Genomic DNA, 14,296 nt, shown 5'->3' on the forward strand with positions numbered 1-14,296 from the left:
ATGGCTGGCTACAGTAGCCTCTCGTACCCGTTTCTGACTGTAGCCAGGCAAACGGGGTACACTGCTATGGTGGAATGCCCTGGTTTGTGTCATTGTGGATTAGGCTCAATAGAGAGTGTTTCACTCTTAATACGGAATCCATTTTAGGAAGTCCCTAGTAGTCAGTGACATGCTCACTTGTTAGCATTAGCAATTCTCACTTCTCACCTCAAAAGTGTTTGTTCCTCAATCCTTAAACAATGCGACTTCGTCTCTCAGATAGAACGCCTCAGTTGTCATTGCTCAAAGCGAAGGTGTCGATTGTCAGCCACTTCTCAGTTTATTTAAATGTCTCATTTTAAATGTGTATGAAATAAGTGTGTGTGTGTTTGTGTGCAGCTGTGTCCCCAGTACTGGCCGGAGAACGGCGTGCACCGCCACGGGCCCATCCAGGTGGAGTTTGTGTCAGCTGATCTGGAGGAGGACATCATCAGCAGGATATTCCGTATCTACAATGCCGCACGGGTAAGAGACAGAACACACACACTCCCTCCCACTCGCACACGCAGTCATTCTAACATGTCCATATCTCTCTCTCCAGCCGCAGGACGGGTACCGTATGGTGCAGCAGTTCCAGTTCCTGGGCTGGCCCATGTACCGGGATACCCCCGTCTCCAAGCGCTCCTTCCTCAAGCTCATCCGCCAGGTGGACAAGTGGCAGGAGGAGTATGACGGAGGAGAGGGACGTACCGTGGTGCACTGTCTGTAAGTACGGTTGCAAAGGGAGGGTAAATAACTGGAAACTTTCTAATCATCTCTGGCTCTCTGTTGCCTTATAACATGTCAAATATATTCATTTATTCAATAAAATTATTTTAAAATAGAATGACAAAGCTGTGAAACATCATCCTAAATATTAACCATTAACTTAGTGAATACCGTTGGTGTTTAATATGAGGATGTCAGCATGAAATATATATTTTTTTAATTGTTTACACACTTGTATTTATTTCACTATGTCGATATGTATTTGTCAATGTTTTGCCATTGAACTGGTTGTAGTAGGAAGAGTTGCAGAGTTAATTGAAAATAATGCTGTTGTTGATTAGATGCTTTTTCATTAATTAGGCTATTTAGTCACATAAATACTATAAATAATACAAATTTAAAAAGTTATTCAAGTAAGTTGAAATAAAATGCCATAGATTTTCTGTTAATTACCAAAATTACTGAAGATCCCAGTAACTTTTGTAAATTACTGGTAGCTTTGCAGCCCTATCTGGAAGTACCTACCGGTCATGACCCTACACCTAGTGGACGGTAGACCTTAAACCTAGCTCTGTACTTCCTGAATGGGTGGAAAGAGAAGGGAATCTTCGGTATTTGATATAACAATCAGAGGGGTAATTTTGGTCCAACATGGCTCCCAAAATGCCACCGGGGTCACAGTAACACTGGACCACTCCGGTGGGACAGTGTGAAATGTCACGGTCATCCTCTAATGGTGATCAATTACACTCTGGCCATCGGGATGTAGCCCTGCGTCTCTTCATCCTGCCTTCTGACACCTGTAAGGGTGACATACTGAAGACAACATTCAGTGCTCACACAAACATTGTCTGCCATCATAATGAACCATAATGAGCAGAACACCATTTAAAGGCCCACTTCCTAATTCAAAACAACAAGACAACAGCTTCTTGTTTTGCTGTAAAGCTAAGGAATAGGGCGGAAGTATAGCACATTTTCCCCCAACATCAGACACCCCCTAACTTCGGACACTCTCTAGCGGTTAGAGGATTAAATCACCTCCAGCTCAACATTTAAATGGACTGGAAAACAACGGTACGTTTTGCGACTAAAGACACCTTTCTAGCTAGCTGACCACCGATATTCACTGCAGTTTATGTAAGTTAAGTTAGGTTTTGAGAGTTTTCAAAAAAACGAATATATATATATACACATGTTGTGGGACACACTGTATATTGTAAAATTCGACTGCGCGACAGACCACACATCATTTAATATCCAACTTTTTACCTCTGAAAAATAGCTAATGGATTTCAGGCAAGTAATAATCTTTTTACCGGAAGGCTAGCTAGTGAACTATCTAGTAAACACTTCGTGTACAAGGTTGGTGTCTCTTTTTTGAACAAAATTAAACAAATATATCTTGTAATTGAACAAAATAGGAAGGTGGCCAATAACTGGGGACCGTATGCCGATTAATATGGGACGTATTGTGGGGGGTAAACCACTTATCAAAAAGCTGATAGTAGTATTTGTACTGAAATGTCAAACATGCTAATTGCTAACCCGTTAGCTAACATTTTTATGGCACCAATAATCACAAAACATTGATGGCTTGATCACAAGAACACTGTTGAAGGTAATATATTTCTTAACTTTTACCGCCTCAGAAACCCGGATCCGGGATCACCCCCCACCGCCCCCCCCCCCCCCCCCCCCCCCCCCCCACACTGATTAGCATCACTAGCATAGCGTCACATTTAAATAGTAGCATCTAAATATCATTAAATCACAAGTCCAAGACACCAAATGAAAGATACAGATCTTGTGAATAAAGTCAACATTTCAGATTTTTAAAATGTTTTACAGGGAAGACAAAATATGTAAATCTATTAGCTAATCATGTTAGCAAAAGACACAATTTTTCTTTGTCCACCATTTTTTGTCAACACCAGTAGCTATCACCAATTCGGCTAAACTAAGATATTGATAGCCACTAACCAAGAAAAAACCTCATCAGATGACAGTCTGATAACATATTTATGGTATAGGATAGGTTTTGTTAGAAAAATTTGCATATTTCAGGTATAAATCATAGTTTGCCATTGCAGCCAGCATCACAAATCTCACCAAAGCTCCTAGAATTACTACACAGAGCAACGTGTATTACCAATTTACTCATCATAAAACATTTCTTAAAAATACACAGCACATAGCAATGGAAAGACACAGATCTTGTGAATTCAGACAACATTTCAGATTTTCTAAGTGTTTTACGGCGAAAACACAATGAATCGTTATATTAGCATACCACATATGCAAACGTTACCAGAGCATTGATTCTAGCCAAAGAGAGCGATAACTCAACATCGCCAAAATATATAAATTTTTTCACTAACCTTCTCAGAATTCTTCAGATGACACTCCTGTAACATCATATTACACAATCCATATAGAGTTTGATCGAAAATGTGCATATTTAGCGGCACAAATCGTGCTTACACAATGGAAATAGTGTTCAACTACTCAAGCAATCTGCCCGGCGCCATTTTGAAAATACAAATATTTTTATCAAAAACTATTCATAAACTTGACTAAAAAAATACAGGTTGGACATGAAATGAAAGATGTATTAGTTATTAATGCAACCGCAGAGTTAGATTTTTAAAATTAAAGTTACTAGACATACAGTGTGCGTTACAGCCAGACTAGTGCCGCAATAACGGCGTCACTATTCACCATTATTGAGTTTACATTTTTCCACATAAAAACGGAACAACATCATAAATAGCTCTTACTTTTCGACGAGCTTCCATCAGAATCTTGCCATGGTGGTTCTTTGTCCAAAAGAATCGTTGCTTGGTTGTAAAACGTTGCATTCAACTTCTGATATAGCAGCTAACAGTAGCTAGCCATAGCTATTTTGCCCCAACGTGTCCAAATCCTCAAGGCGCAATACTGAGGAAATTCCGAAAAAATAGCAATATACTCGCATAATCTGATATAACTCGGTTTAAAATAGCTTCGTTATGATGCTTCTAACACCTATGTCTAATTAAATTACAGATGGATACATCTAACGTTTAAAATTGAGCGTTTGAAAATAGCATCCTGAGGTCCACTTCGCGCAATGTTCAGCGTCGAAAGGAAGGCTCCTCTCGCTCCTTGGCCTTTTATAACCTCTGAGAGCTACGCAGCAAGCCCATTCCACTTCTCATTAGTTACTGACATCCAGGGGAAGGCGGGTGCAGTTCATGTCGTTCCATAGGATATACACAGACTTTTAAAACTGAACTGAAACCAGAGCTTCGCTCTCAGACCATCGCAGTACCTGTCATGGATTTCGCTGTAGAAAGAGTTCTGGGTCACCCACAGACAAAATTCCAACGGCTATAGAAACTAGAGAGTGTTTTCTATCCAATAGAATTAATAATATGCATATTGTACGATCAAGGATTGAGCACGAGGCAGTTTAATTTGGCGACACCCAGAAATAAAAAATGCTAACTGCGCCACCTATTGACAAAAGGTTAAACGCTGTTGAATATGCCGATAATACGGGGTGCTACGCGCGCGTGTGTGTGTGTGTGTGTATATATACACTGCTCCAAAAAATAAAGGGAACACTTAAACAACACAATGTAACTCCAAGTCAATCACACTTCTGTGAAATCAAACTGTCCACTTAGGAAGCAACACTGATTGACAATAAATTTCACATGCTGTTGTGCAAATGGGATAGACAAAAGGTGGAAATTATAGGCAATTAGCAAGACACCCCCAATAAAGGAGTGTGGAAATGGTGGTGACCACAGACCACATCTCAGTTCCTATGCTTCCTGGCTGATGTTTTGGTCACTTTTGAATGCTGGCGGTGCTCTCACTCTAGTGGTAGCATGAGACGGAGTCTACAACCCACACAAGTGGCTCAGGTAGTGCAGCTCATCCAGGATGGCACATCAATGCGAGCTGTGGCAAGAAGGTTTGCTGTGTCTGTCAGCGTAGTGTCCAGAGCATGGAGGCGCTACCAGGAGACAAGCCAGTACATCAGGAGACGTGGAGGAGGCCGTAGGAGGGCAAAAACCCATCAGCAGGACCGCTACCTCCGCCTTTGTGCAAGGAGGAGCACTGCCAAAGCCCTGCAAAATGACCTCCAGCAGGCCACAAATGTGCATAAAACTATAGTTTTGATAAGTTGGTTAGGACATATACTTTGTGCATGATGCAAGTAATTTTTCCAACAATTGTTTACAGGCAGATTAATTCACTTATAATTCACTGTATCACAATTCGTGGGTCAGAAGTTTACATACACTAAGTTGACTGTGCCTTTAAACAGTTCAGGAAATTCCAGAAAATGATGTCATGGCTTTAGAAGATTCTGATAGGCTAATTGACATAATTTGAGTCAATTGGAGGTGTACCTGTGGATGTATTTCAAGGCCTATCTTTAAACTCAGTACCTCTTTGCTTGACATCATGGGAAAATCAAAAGAAGTCAGGCAAGACCTCAGAAAACAAATTGTAGATATCCACAAGTCTGGTTCATCCTTGGGAGCAATTTCCAAATGCCTTAAGGTACCACGTTCATCTGTACAAACAATAGTATGCAAGTATAAACACCATGGGACCTGGCAGCCGTCATACCGCTCAGGAAGGAGACGCGTTCTGTCTCCTAGAGATGAACGTATTTTGGTACGAAAAGTGCAAATCAATCCCAGAACAACAGCAAAGGACCTTGTGAAGATGCTGGAGGAAACAGGTACAAAATTATCTATTTCCACAGTAAAACAAGTCCTATATCGACATAGCCTGAAAGGCCACTAAGCAAGGAAGAAGCCACTGCTCCAAAACCTCCATAAAAAACCCAGACTACGGATTACAACTGCACATGGGGACAAAGATCGTACTTTTTGGAGAAATGTCCTCTGATCTGATGAAACAAAAATGGAACTGCTTGGCCATAAAGACCATCGTTGTGTTAGGAGGAAAAAGGGGGAGGCTTGCAAGCTAAAGAACACCATCCCAACCGTGAAGCGCGGGGGTGGCAGCATCATGTTGTAGGGGTGCTTTTCTGCACGAGGGACTGGTGAACTTCACAAAATAGATGGCATCATGAAAATGACTCTAAGCATACTTCCAAAGTTGTGGCAAAATCGCTTAAGGACAACAAATTCAAGGTATTGGAGTGGCCATCAGAAAGCCCTGACCTCAATCCTATAGAATATTTGTGGGCAGAACTGAAAAAGCATGTGCGAGCAAGGAGGCCAACGAACCTGACTCAGTTACACCAGCTCTGTCAGGAGGAATGGGCTGAAACTCACCCAACTTACTGTGGGAAGCTTGTGGAAGGCTACCTGAAACGTTTGACCCAAGTTAAACAATTTAAAGGCAATGCTACCAAATACTAATTGAATGTATGTAAACATCTGACCCACTGGGAATGTGATGAAATAAATAAAAGCTGAATTAAATCACTCTCTACTATTATACTGACATTTCACATTCTTCAAATAAAGTGGTGATCCTAACTAACCTAAGACAGGACTTTTTTTTACTGAGGATTAGATCTCAGGAATTGTGAAAAACTGAGTTTCAATGTATTTGGCTAAGGTGTATGTAAACTTCCAACTTCAACTGTATTTAATTCAAAATGATCAAAAATCGCTATCTATTTCTATTTGACCCATTTAGTCTGGCCCAAGCCAACTTTTTTAACCAGACAAATCGGTGTGATATCACGGTGTGAATGTAAATGTGCAATCCAAATCAGGTGATCTCCACTTACTAAATAGAAGAAATACAGGAGAGAGGCTGATCTGAATTACAAGAGGGAATCACATCACATGAGCTTGTGGTTCCCGATGCTGCCCAGATGTAGCTTTTAATGCCCCGGTGGGAGAGGCCTCTGGGTGGGCCTCTGCCTCAGCTCAATCTGCCCTTCCTTATCTTCAGCAACCCCACTTTACTCAGAGAAATGGGGGGATGAGGAGGGGCGAGATAGAGGAGGGGGAGAGAAGAGGCCCCAGTTGGGTGGGAAATGAGATATGAAAGTAGAGGGAAGGAGGACGACAGGGTGGTTGTTGATGTAGTCTGTGATTGGTGCTCTTTAACAGGTTTACCGGTCCGTTCTGTAAGCCAGAGAATCCAGGAGAAAAACACATACGTGACTTATTGTTAGTCTCTGGAGAGATTCCAATCGCCCGACCAGAGAGCCCGACACACACACACACACACACACATATAGTCACACACAGGCGCAGACACACATACACACACAAGATGCAGACACACAAGCGCCGAAACACACTAACTAGAGACAAACAGCCCACACAACACACACGTTCAACAAAGGTCAGAAAGAGAACACTGTCCATCTGCCTGACCTGACGGTCTATTACCCCCGTATAGTGTACTATATCGGAAATAGGGACCAAACATTCCCCGGAATAATGAGTAAGGCCAGAGGAATGTGGAGGTTGACAGAGGTTAACTCCTGAGTTGAGAGAGGAGAAGTAAACAGGTTTATTCGTAAGAGAGAGTGGGGTAAGTTGAGCCAAGGCAGTAAATTGAGCCACCCAAGTTGAGCCAAGGCCTGTACGCTGAGCCACCCTTGTTTCTAGGAAACCAAACACAAATGGAATAATTTGACCAAATATTTAGGTAGAGGTCATCATTTCATGGAGTCTGTGAAGGAAGAAAAAATGGAAAGCAAGTTAGATCCAAAAAACTGATTTTCACCTGGTCAAACTAGTTTGTGTTAGAGGTTTCATGATGCTTGTATCTACACCAAAGTAGATCATTTAAAGATTGTTCATTACATCAGTTGGGGTCTCTCTAAGCTTCAATATGAGGTCCTAAACCAAGCATGAACGTGCATCCTTGTAGATGTGTGGGCTAATATAGTCAAAATGTTTGCCTTGGGGTAAGTTGAGCCAATGGAAACATTTTCTTCATAGCTGTAATGCAAGGCATTATCACTGGGATATGAGGTAACAACAGGGCCTATATTAAGTGTTAAGTTGGTACAAATTATTTTTTAGGTTTTAAAAGGATTTTGTCAGTCAGATGTCTCTGGATCCAGTATGAAGGAAGTTCGACGTAGTTTCGTGAGCCCATGCTAACTAGCGTTAGTGCAACGACTGGAAGTCTATGGTATCTACTAGCAGTTACCATAGACTTCCAATCATTGCGCTAACGCTAGTTAGCATCTTCCTTCAAACAGCACGCAGAGACATACAATTTTATTCGCAAGTTCATTTGACTCTGGGGAAATAGATGGATGGCTTCGTTGCCAAAATCCTGACATATCCATCTGAGACTGTGTTTAAAGATGCTTAAAAAATGAAAACAAAACAGCGATTAGGTTTGTGTTGAATTGTATTTGGGAAATAATAAGATAAACCATTCAGTGTAGACATTTGTAGGTTGCTTAACTTGCCCTGTCCCTCAGCTCAACTTACTCCATACCCGGAGGGGTAAGTTGTGCTGACACCACTTTTTTTGGACAAGCTATGTTTTGAAAACTGTGATGTTTAAATGAATTGTGACTATTCCCAGGGATACACAACATCCTCAAATACAGTATATGTAGTTGTCTTTGTCAGAAAGAATACTATATTTCCCTTGACGGAGTGATTCTGAATGGAAAAATGGCTCAACTTACCCTACTCTCCCCTACACTGAACTCAAACTGCTTCCACTTGTGACACTTTGGGACTTTCCTTTTGCAACTCTTAAAAGCTCTTTGGCTTTTAAGAGTTGTAAAGTTGACCATTTGGAGTGCTTCTGAGGAAGAGCACTAACTACTTAGCGAGCCAGCTGTATGTTCCACACAGGGGTGAAAGTAGAATGAATTTCTTCCCAGTACGGGACCTATGCACCAAAACATTTGATGGGCCTAATCATAGAATTACATATAGAATCCCTATTAATTCAATAGGATCTCTGTGGTTCTAGTCATAAAGATTATTCATTTAACTATTACCATTTATTGTTGCATAAACACAACCTGTCATGTTTTCATCTGATTTGTCAAACAATCACTTCAAAGGGCTCCTTTACTAGAATTCCCGTGCATGTTCATCCACTCTCAACATATTACCAGCCTCCAAACCGTGGTGAATGGAAAAATACCTGTTACACAAAACACTAAAGCGTAATGACATTTGTCGATTGTCATTAGGCCAGAATGTATGCATCCACTGCTGTCCGCATGCGTCTCTGTGTCGGCCACTCATCTCTGCCTTGGCAAAATGTCAGTTCTTGTCAAACCGCATCGCATTTTGGAGTGTAGGCTATAGCACCGTTTTCAAGTCCATTCGCTCATTTTCCATGCCTCTGACATGCAGTAATGATAAAAAGTGGTGTAATAGCTTACAGTTTTCTTGACATTTTGTTTTAATTATTGTGATAGGCTTCCTGTTTTACCGGTAGCGCCTTACTTTCACCCCACACACACTTGAGTATCAGTGGGTGGCCTGGCCACCTCTTGTAGTGGTGGAATGGCAGTACGGTGGCGACATCTAGAGGACAAAATCAAAACAACAAGCACAGAAAGAGATTGGGAAGTTTCAACAAGCTTTATGTCAAATATGTCATGAACCAATCACCATACAACACTGATAATGTTATTCATTCATGAAGCTTACATTTTGTCCAGGTAACACATTACTTAAAGCCGCTGTAATGTTTTAAAAATTGGACAAAGGAAACTTAATTTGGGGGTGGAAATGTTTTGCAAATCTGACAGGTTTTTATGGACTTATTAAACAATATTATGACTAGGTCTACTAGGTCTAGATCCAACCCTGTCTCTTTTTCTCTCTCTCTCTCTCAGGAATGGTGGAGGACGTAGCGGGACGTTCGGTGCAATTAGCATCGTGTGCGAAATGCTCCGGCATCAGCGTTCGGTCGATGTGTTCCACGCGGTCAAAACGCTGAGGAACAACAAACCCAACATGGTCGACTTACTGGTAAGAACCAGTGCTGATCTAGGATCAGTTCTCTCTTTTAGATCATAAGGAATAACATGAGATGGAAGGGGAGGGGCTAATCCTAGATCAGCACTCTTACACAGTTGATTTATGAATACAGACCCTTATAGTGGTTCACTGGTCATCACTACACATTCTGCAGTTACAACATGCTAATGGGGACTTATGGGACAAGTTGTGCTGCCAAAGTCAGTTGAACTTGACTCCAGACAATTGCTGTTGACATTTTAAATAAGGAGAAAATAGCACTGTGATTGTGAATCGTACAGCCATTATAATGCAGTAATTAAAGGCCAAGTCAATTCAGCCACATCTGGTCAAGTCACTGTCATTAATGTACTCTTCTTCCATTCTTTCACAGGATCAATACAAGTTCTGCTATGAGGTGGCACTGGAGTACTTGAATTCTGGTTAGCTGTGCTGAAAGCTGCTCCCCTCATCTGTCCTACCCCCTTCAAGCCCCCGCACCACAGCCCTCACAGCTTCCCTTGACACAGTCTCTTAAACCTGAGTGAATGTTGGTTACTGGAGGACAGAAATGAAGTGCTGTGTTCCGCCGGGCACGGGACAGGGTCGTGCCATCGCACCGCTACGGGTCAGGGTCGTGCCATCGCACCGATACGGATTTAAGAAGAGGGGAGAGAGGGTCTCCCCCAGTCTACTCTGAAATGGCTACGTTGACCCTGAACTTGATGAACTTTCCCCCTCGCATCTTTCATCCTTGCCCCCCAACCCCTCTCCTCTCTACTAGTCAGTGTTACTGTCCCCTCCAACCCCTCTCCTCTCCACTAGTCAGTGTTACTGTCCCCTCCAACCCCTCTCTTCTCCTCTCTACTAGACAGTGTTACTGTCCCCTCCATCCCCTCTCTTCTCCTCTCTACTAGTCAGTGTTACTGCCCCCCCCCAACCCCTCTCCTCTCCACTAGTCAGTGTTACTGTCCCCCCCAACCCCTCTCTTCTCCTCTCTACTAGACAGTGTTACTGTCCCCTCCAACCCCTCTCCTCTCCACTAGTCAGTGTTACTGTCCCCTCCCCTCTCCTCTCCACTAGTCAGTGTTACTGTCCCCTCCATCTCTTCTCCTCTCTACTAGTCAGTGTTACTGTCCCCCCAACCCCTCTCTTCTCCTCTCCACTAGTCAGTGTTACTGTCCCTTCCAACTCCTCTCCTCTCCACTAGTCAGTGTTACTGTCCCCTCCATCCCCTCTCCTTTCCTCTCTACTAGACAGTGTTACTGTCCCCTCCAACCCCTCTCCTCTCCTCTCCACTAGTCAGTGTTACTGTCCCCTCCAACCCCTCTCCTTTCCTCTCTACTAGTCAGTGTTACTGTCCCCTCCAACCACTCTCCTTTCCTCTCCACTAGTCAGTGTTACTGTCCCATCCAACTCCTCTCCTCTCCACTAGTCAGTGTTACTGTCCCCTCCATCCCCTCTCCTTTCCTCTCCACTAGTCAGTGTTACTGTCCCATCCAACTCCTCTCCTCTCCACTAGTCAGTGTTAATGTCCCCTCCAACCCCTCTCCTCTCCTCTCTACTAGACAGTGTTACTGTCCCCTCCATCCCCTCTCCTTTCCACTAGTCAGTGTTACTGTCCCCTCCATCCCCTCTCCTTTCCTCTCTACTAGACAGTGTTACTGTCCCCTCCAACCCCTCTCCTCTCCTCTCTACTAGTCAGTGTTACTGTCCCCTCCAACCCCTCTCCTTTCCTCTCTACTAGACAGTGTTACTGTCCCCTCCATCTCTTCTCCTCTCTACTAGTCAGTGTTACTGTCCCCCCCAACCCCTCTCCTCTCCTCTCCACTAGTCAGTGTTACTGTCCCCTCCAACCCCTCTCCTTTCCTCTCTACTAGACAGTGTTACTGTCCCCTCCAACCCCTCTCCTCTCCTCTCCACTAGTCAGTGTTACTGTCCGCTCCAACCCCTCCCCTCTCCTTTCCTCTCCACTAGTCAGTGTTACTGTCCCCTCCAACCACTCTCCTCTCCTCTCTACTAGTCAGTGTTACTGTTCCCTCCAACCCCTCTCCTCTCTACTAGTCAGTGTTACTGTCCCCTCCAACCCCTCTCCTCTCCTCTCTACTAGTCAGTGTTACTGTTCCCTCCAACTCCTCTCCTCTCTACTAGTCAGTGTTACTGTCCCCTCCAACCCCTCTCCTTTCCTCTCCACTAGTCAGTGTTACTGTCCCCTCCAACCACTCTCCTCTCCTCTCTACTAGTCAGTGTTACTGTTCCCTCCAACCCCTCTCCTCTCCTCTCTACTAGTCAGTGTTACTGTCCCCTCCAACCCCTCCCCTCTCCTCTCCTCTCTACTAGACAGTGTTACTGTCCCCTCCATCTCCTTTCCTCTCTACTAGTCAGTGTTACTGTCCCCTCTAACCCCTCTCCTCTCCTCTCTACTAGACAGTGTTACTGTCCCCTCGAAACCCCTCTCCTTTCCTCTCTACTAGACAGTGTTACTGTCCCCTCCAACCCCTCTCCTCTCCACTAGTCAGTGTTACTGTCCGCTCCAACCCCTCCCCTCTCCTCTCCACTAGTCAGTGTTACTGTCCCCTCCAACCCCTCTCCTTTCCTCTCCACTAGTCAGTGTTACTGTCCCCTCCAACCCCTCTCCTCTCCTCTCTACTAGACAGTGTTACTGTCCCCTCCATCTCCTTTCCGCTCTACTAGTCAGTGTTACTGTCCCCTCCAACCCCTCTCCTCTCCTCTCTACTAGACAGCACTACTGTATTTACCCTCACCCCCCCCCCCTCACTCAGAACAGCGCCTGAACAGGAGTTCACATTGATGTATTCTATTGCCCATATGTCACCATCTCCCAACCCTCTCTATTGTTTTAACAAAAAAACTCTCCTCTTGCCAGTGACTCCTGTTTATTGCTTTTTTAATGCTCATCGGATAATCTATGTAATTTCTGTTTTTGTGGGTAAATGCGACATGAGCGTAATGTTGATATGTTGGTTTTTAATCCACTTTTTTCATTTCCGTTGATATATATTTTTTTCACAATGTTTGTTAATATGGTGAAGCGGTTTGACATGTATAGCTAAAGTTGAACCGGCATTAAGAAAGAGAAATCTTAAATGTTTATGCTGCCATCGCTTTGGTTGCTATTAGTATCGTCGTGCCGGCAGGAGGGGGAAAAAGCCGTCCTGCAACGTCCACACCAAGCTTTTCGTCAGGTCAACAGATCCAAAGCTTAATTAATTGCGGTCATTATTGTTAATATTGTAAATATTTTAAGTTGGACAGACTATTTATTCATTGAGTGTTTTTGTGAAGTGACAATCATGTTTATTTGGGGTCATATTTTTTAAAACTTTCTTTTGACCTTTTTTGCATAATGTTGACCAGATGTATTGTAAGCCTTGTATTTATCTTGTATGGAAGAAAAAAACTACTCAAACTTACAAATACATACATATCTATTGATATGTGTTTTTGTGTGTTGTGCAGATTTTATTCTCATCCATTTTTAGCTAGCAGTGGCTAAAGTTTGAAGTGGCTGTTTAAAGAAATCTGAGCCATGGATTATAGTTCTCCTGGCTCATTGACTACTTTCAGAAATCTGAGCCATGGATTATAGTTCTCCTGGCTCATTGACTACTTTCAGAAATCTGAGCCATGGATTATAGTTCTCCTGGCTCATTGACTACTTTCAGAAATATGAGCCATGGATTATAGTTCTCCTGGCTCATTGACTACTTTCAGAAATCTGAGCCATGGATTATAGTTCTCCTGGCTCATAGACTACTTTCAGAAATCTGAGCAATGGATTATAGTTCTCCTGGCTCATAGACTACTTTCAGAAATCTGAGCAATGGATTATAGTTCTCCTGGCTCATAGACTACTTTCAGAAATCTGAGCCATGGATTATAGTTCTCCTGGCTCATAGACTACTTTCAGAAATCTGAGCAATGTATTATAGTTCTCCTGGCTCATAGACTACTTTCAGAAATCTGAGCCATGGATTACAGTTTTTCCTGGCTCATAGATTACTCTGAGTAATGAACATTAAATTGTAAAATACCAAAATAATCCTTTAAGGTTGAGCTTTGAGACATGCCATGGAATATGTTGATCTGATTGAATTGTTAGGTGCTATGAAATTTGCTTGTACATGTTCATAGGTGCTATGAAATTCAACGTGATTGTGATTGAAATCTATACAGAAGAGAACTAGCAGTGAAGACCATACCCTTTGTACAATGGCATAAATATATTGAGGCAAGAAACTACGAGACCCAGCATGCAACAGCATGTGATCTCGCCAAATATTTCCTCATTTAACCTCATTGGGATAACTATGGGAGAGTGTCAATAGTCAGTCCTCTCCTCGCTGGTGGCGCCCTACAGTTTCAGTGTGACGTTATATTCTGTACCAGTGAATGGAATCATTGCTATAATATGAAGTGAAGTGTACTGCAAGTATATAAGGCACCAGAAGATGGCAGCAGAGACCAGAACCTTTATAAACCCATGCAAGGTGAGATTTATGCGCCCCATGTAGTCTCGTCTGCTGCTGACTTTCTGGTTGGAACGGCTTTGTTTCGAATTGCAAATTCATGTCAATAATAAA

The 14,296-nt window shown here is 42.9% G+C and overlaps 1 protein-coding gene across 10 annotated transcripts in view; it reads left to right on the plus strand.

Annotated features, from left to right (window-relative positions):
- The window catches only part of LOC129823064 (receptor-type tyrosine-protein phosphatase mu-like), a 317,242-nt gene extending 304,088 nt beyond the window's left edge, over positions 1–13,154 (plus strand). For all 10 annotated transcript variants that reach the window (XM_055881767.1, XM_055881768.1, XM_055881772.1 and 7 more), the window contains 4 exons: positions 379–504; positions 581–744; positions 9,569–9,704; positions 10,087–13,154. In XM_055881767.1, the coding sequence (XP_055737742.1) occupies positions 379–504; positions 581–744; positions 9,569–9,704; positions 10,087–10,140 (480 nt within the window). In that variant the 3' untranslated portion in view covers positions 10,141–13,154. The remainder of the gene's footprint in view (positions 1–378; positions 505–580; positions 745–9,568; positions 9,705–10,086) is intronic.
- The last annotated feature ends 1,142 nt before the right edge of the window (positions 13,155–14,296 follow it).

This window comes from Salvelinus fontinalis, chromosome 25 (genome assembly GCF_029448725.1).
Source record: "Salvelinus fontinalis isolate EN_2023a chromosome 25, ASM2944872v1, whole genome shotgun sequence".
Classification (NCBI taxonomy): domain Eukaryota; kingdom Metazoa; phylum Chordata; class Actinopteri; order Salmoniformes; family Salmonidae; genus Salvelinus; species Salvelinus fontinalis.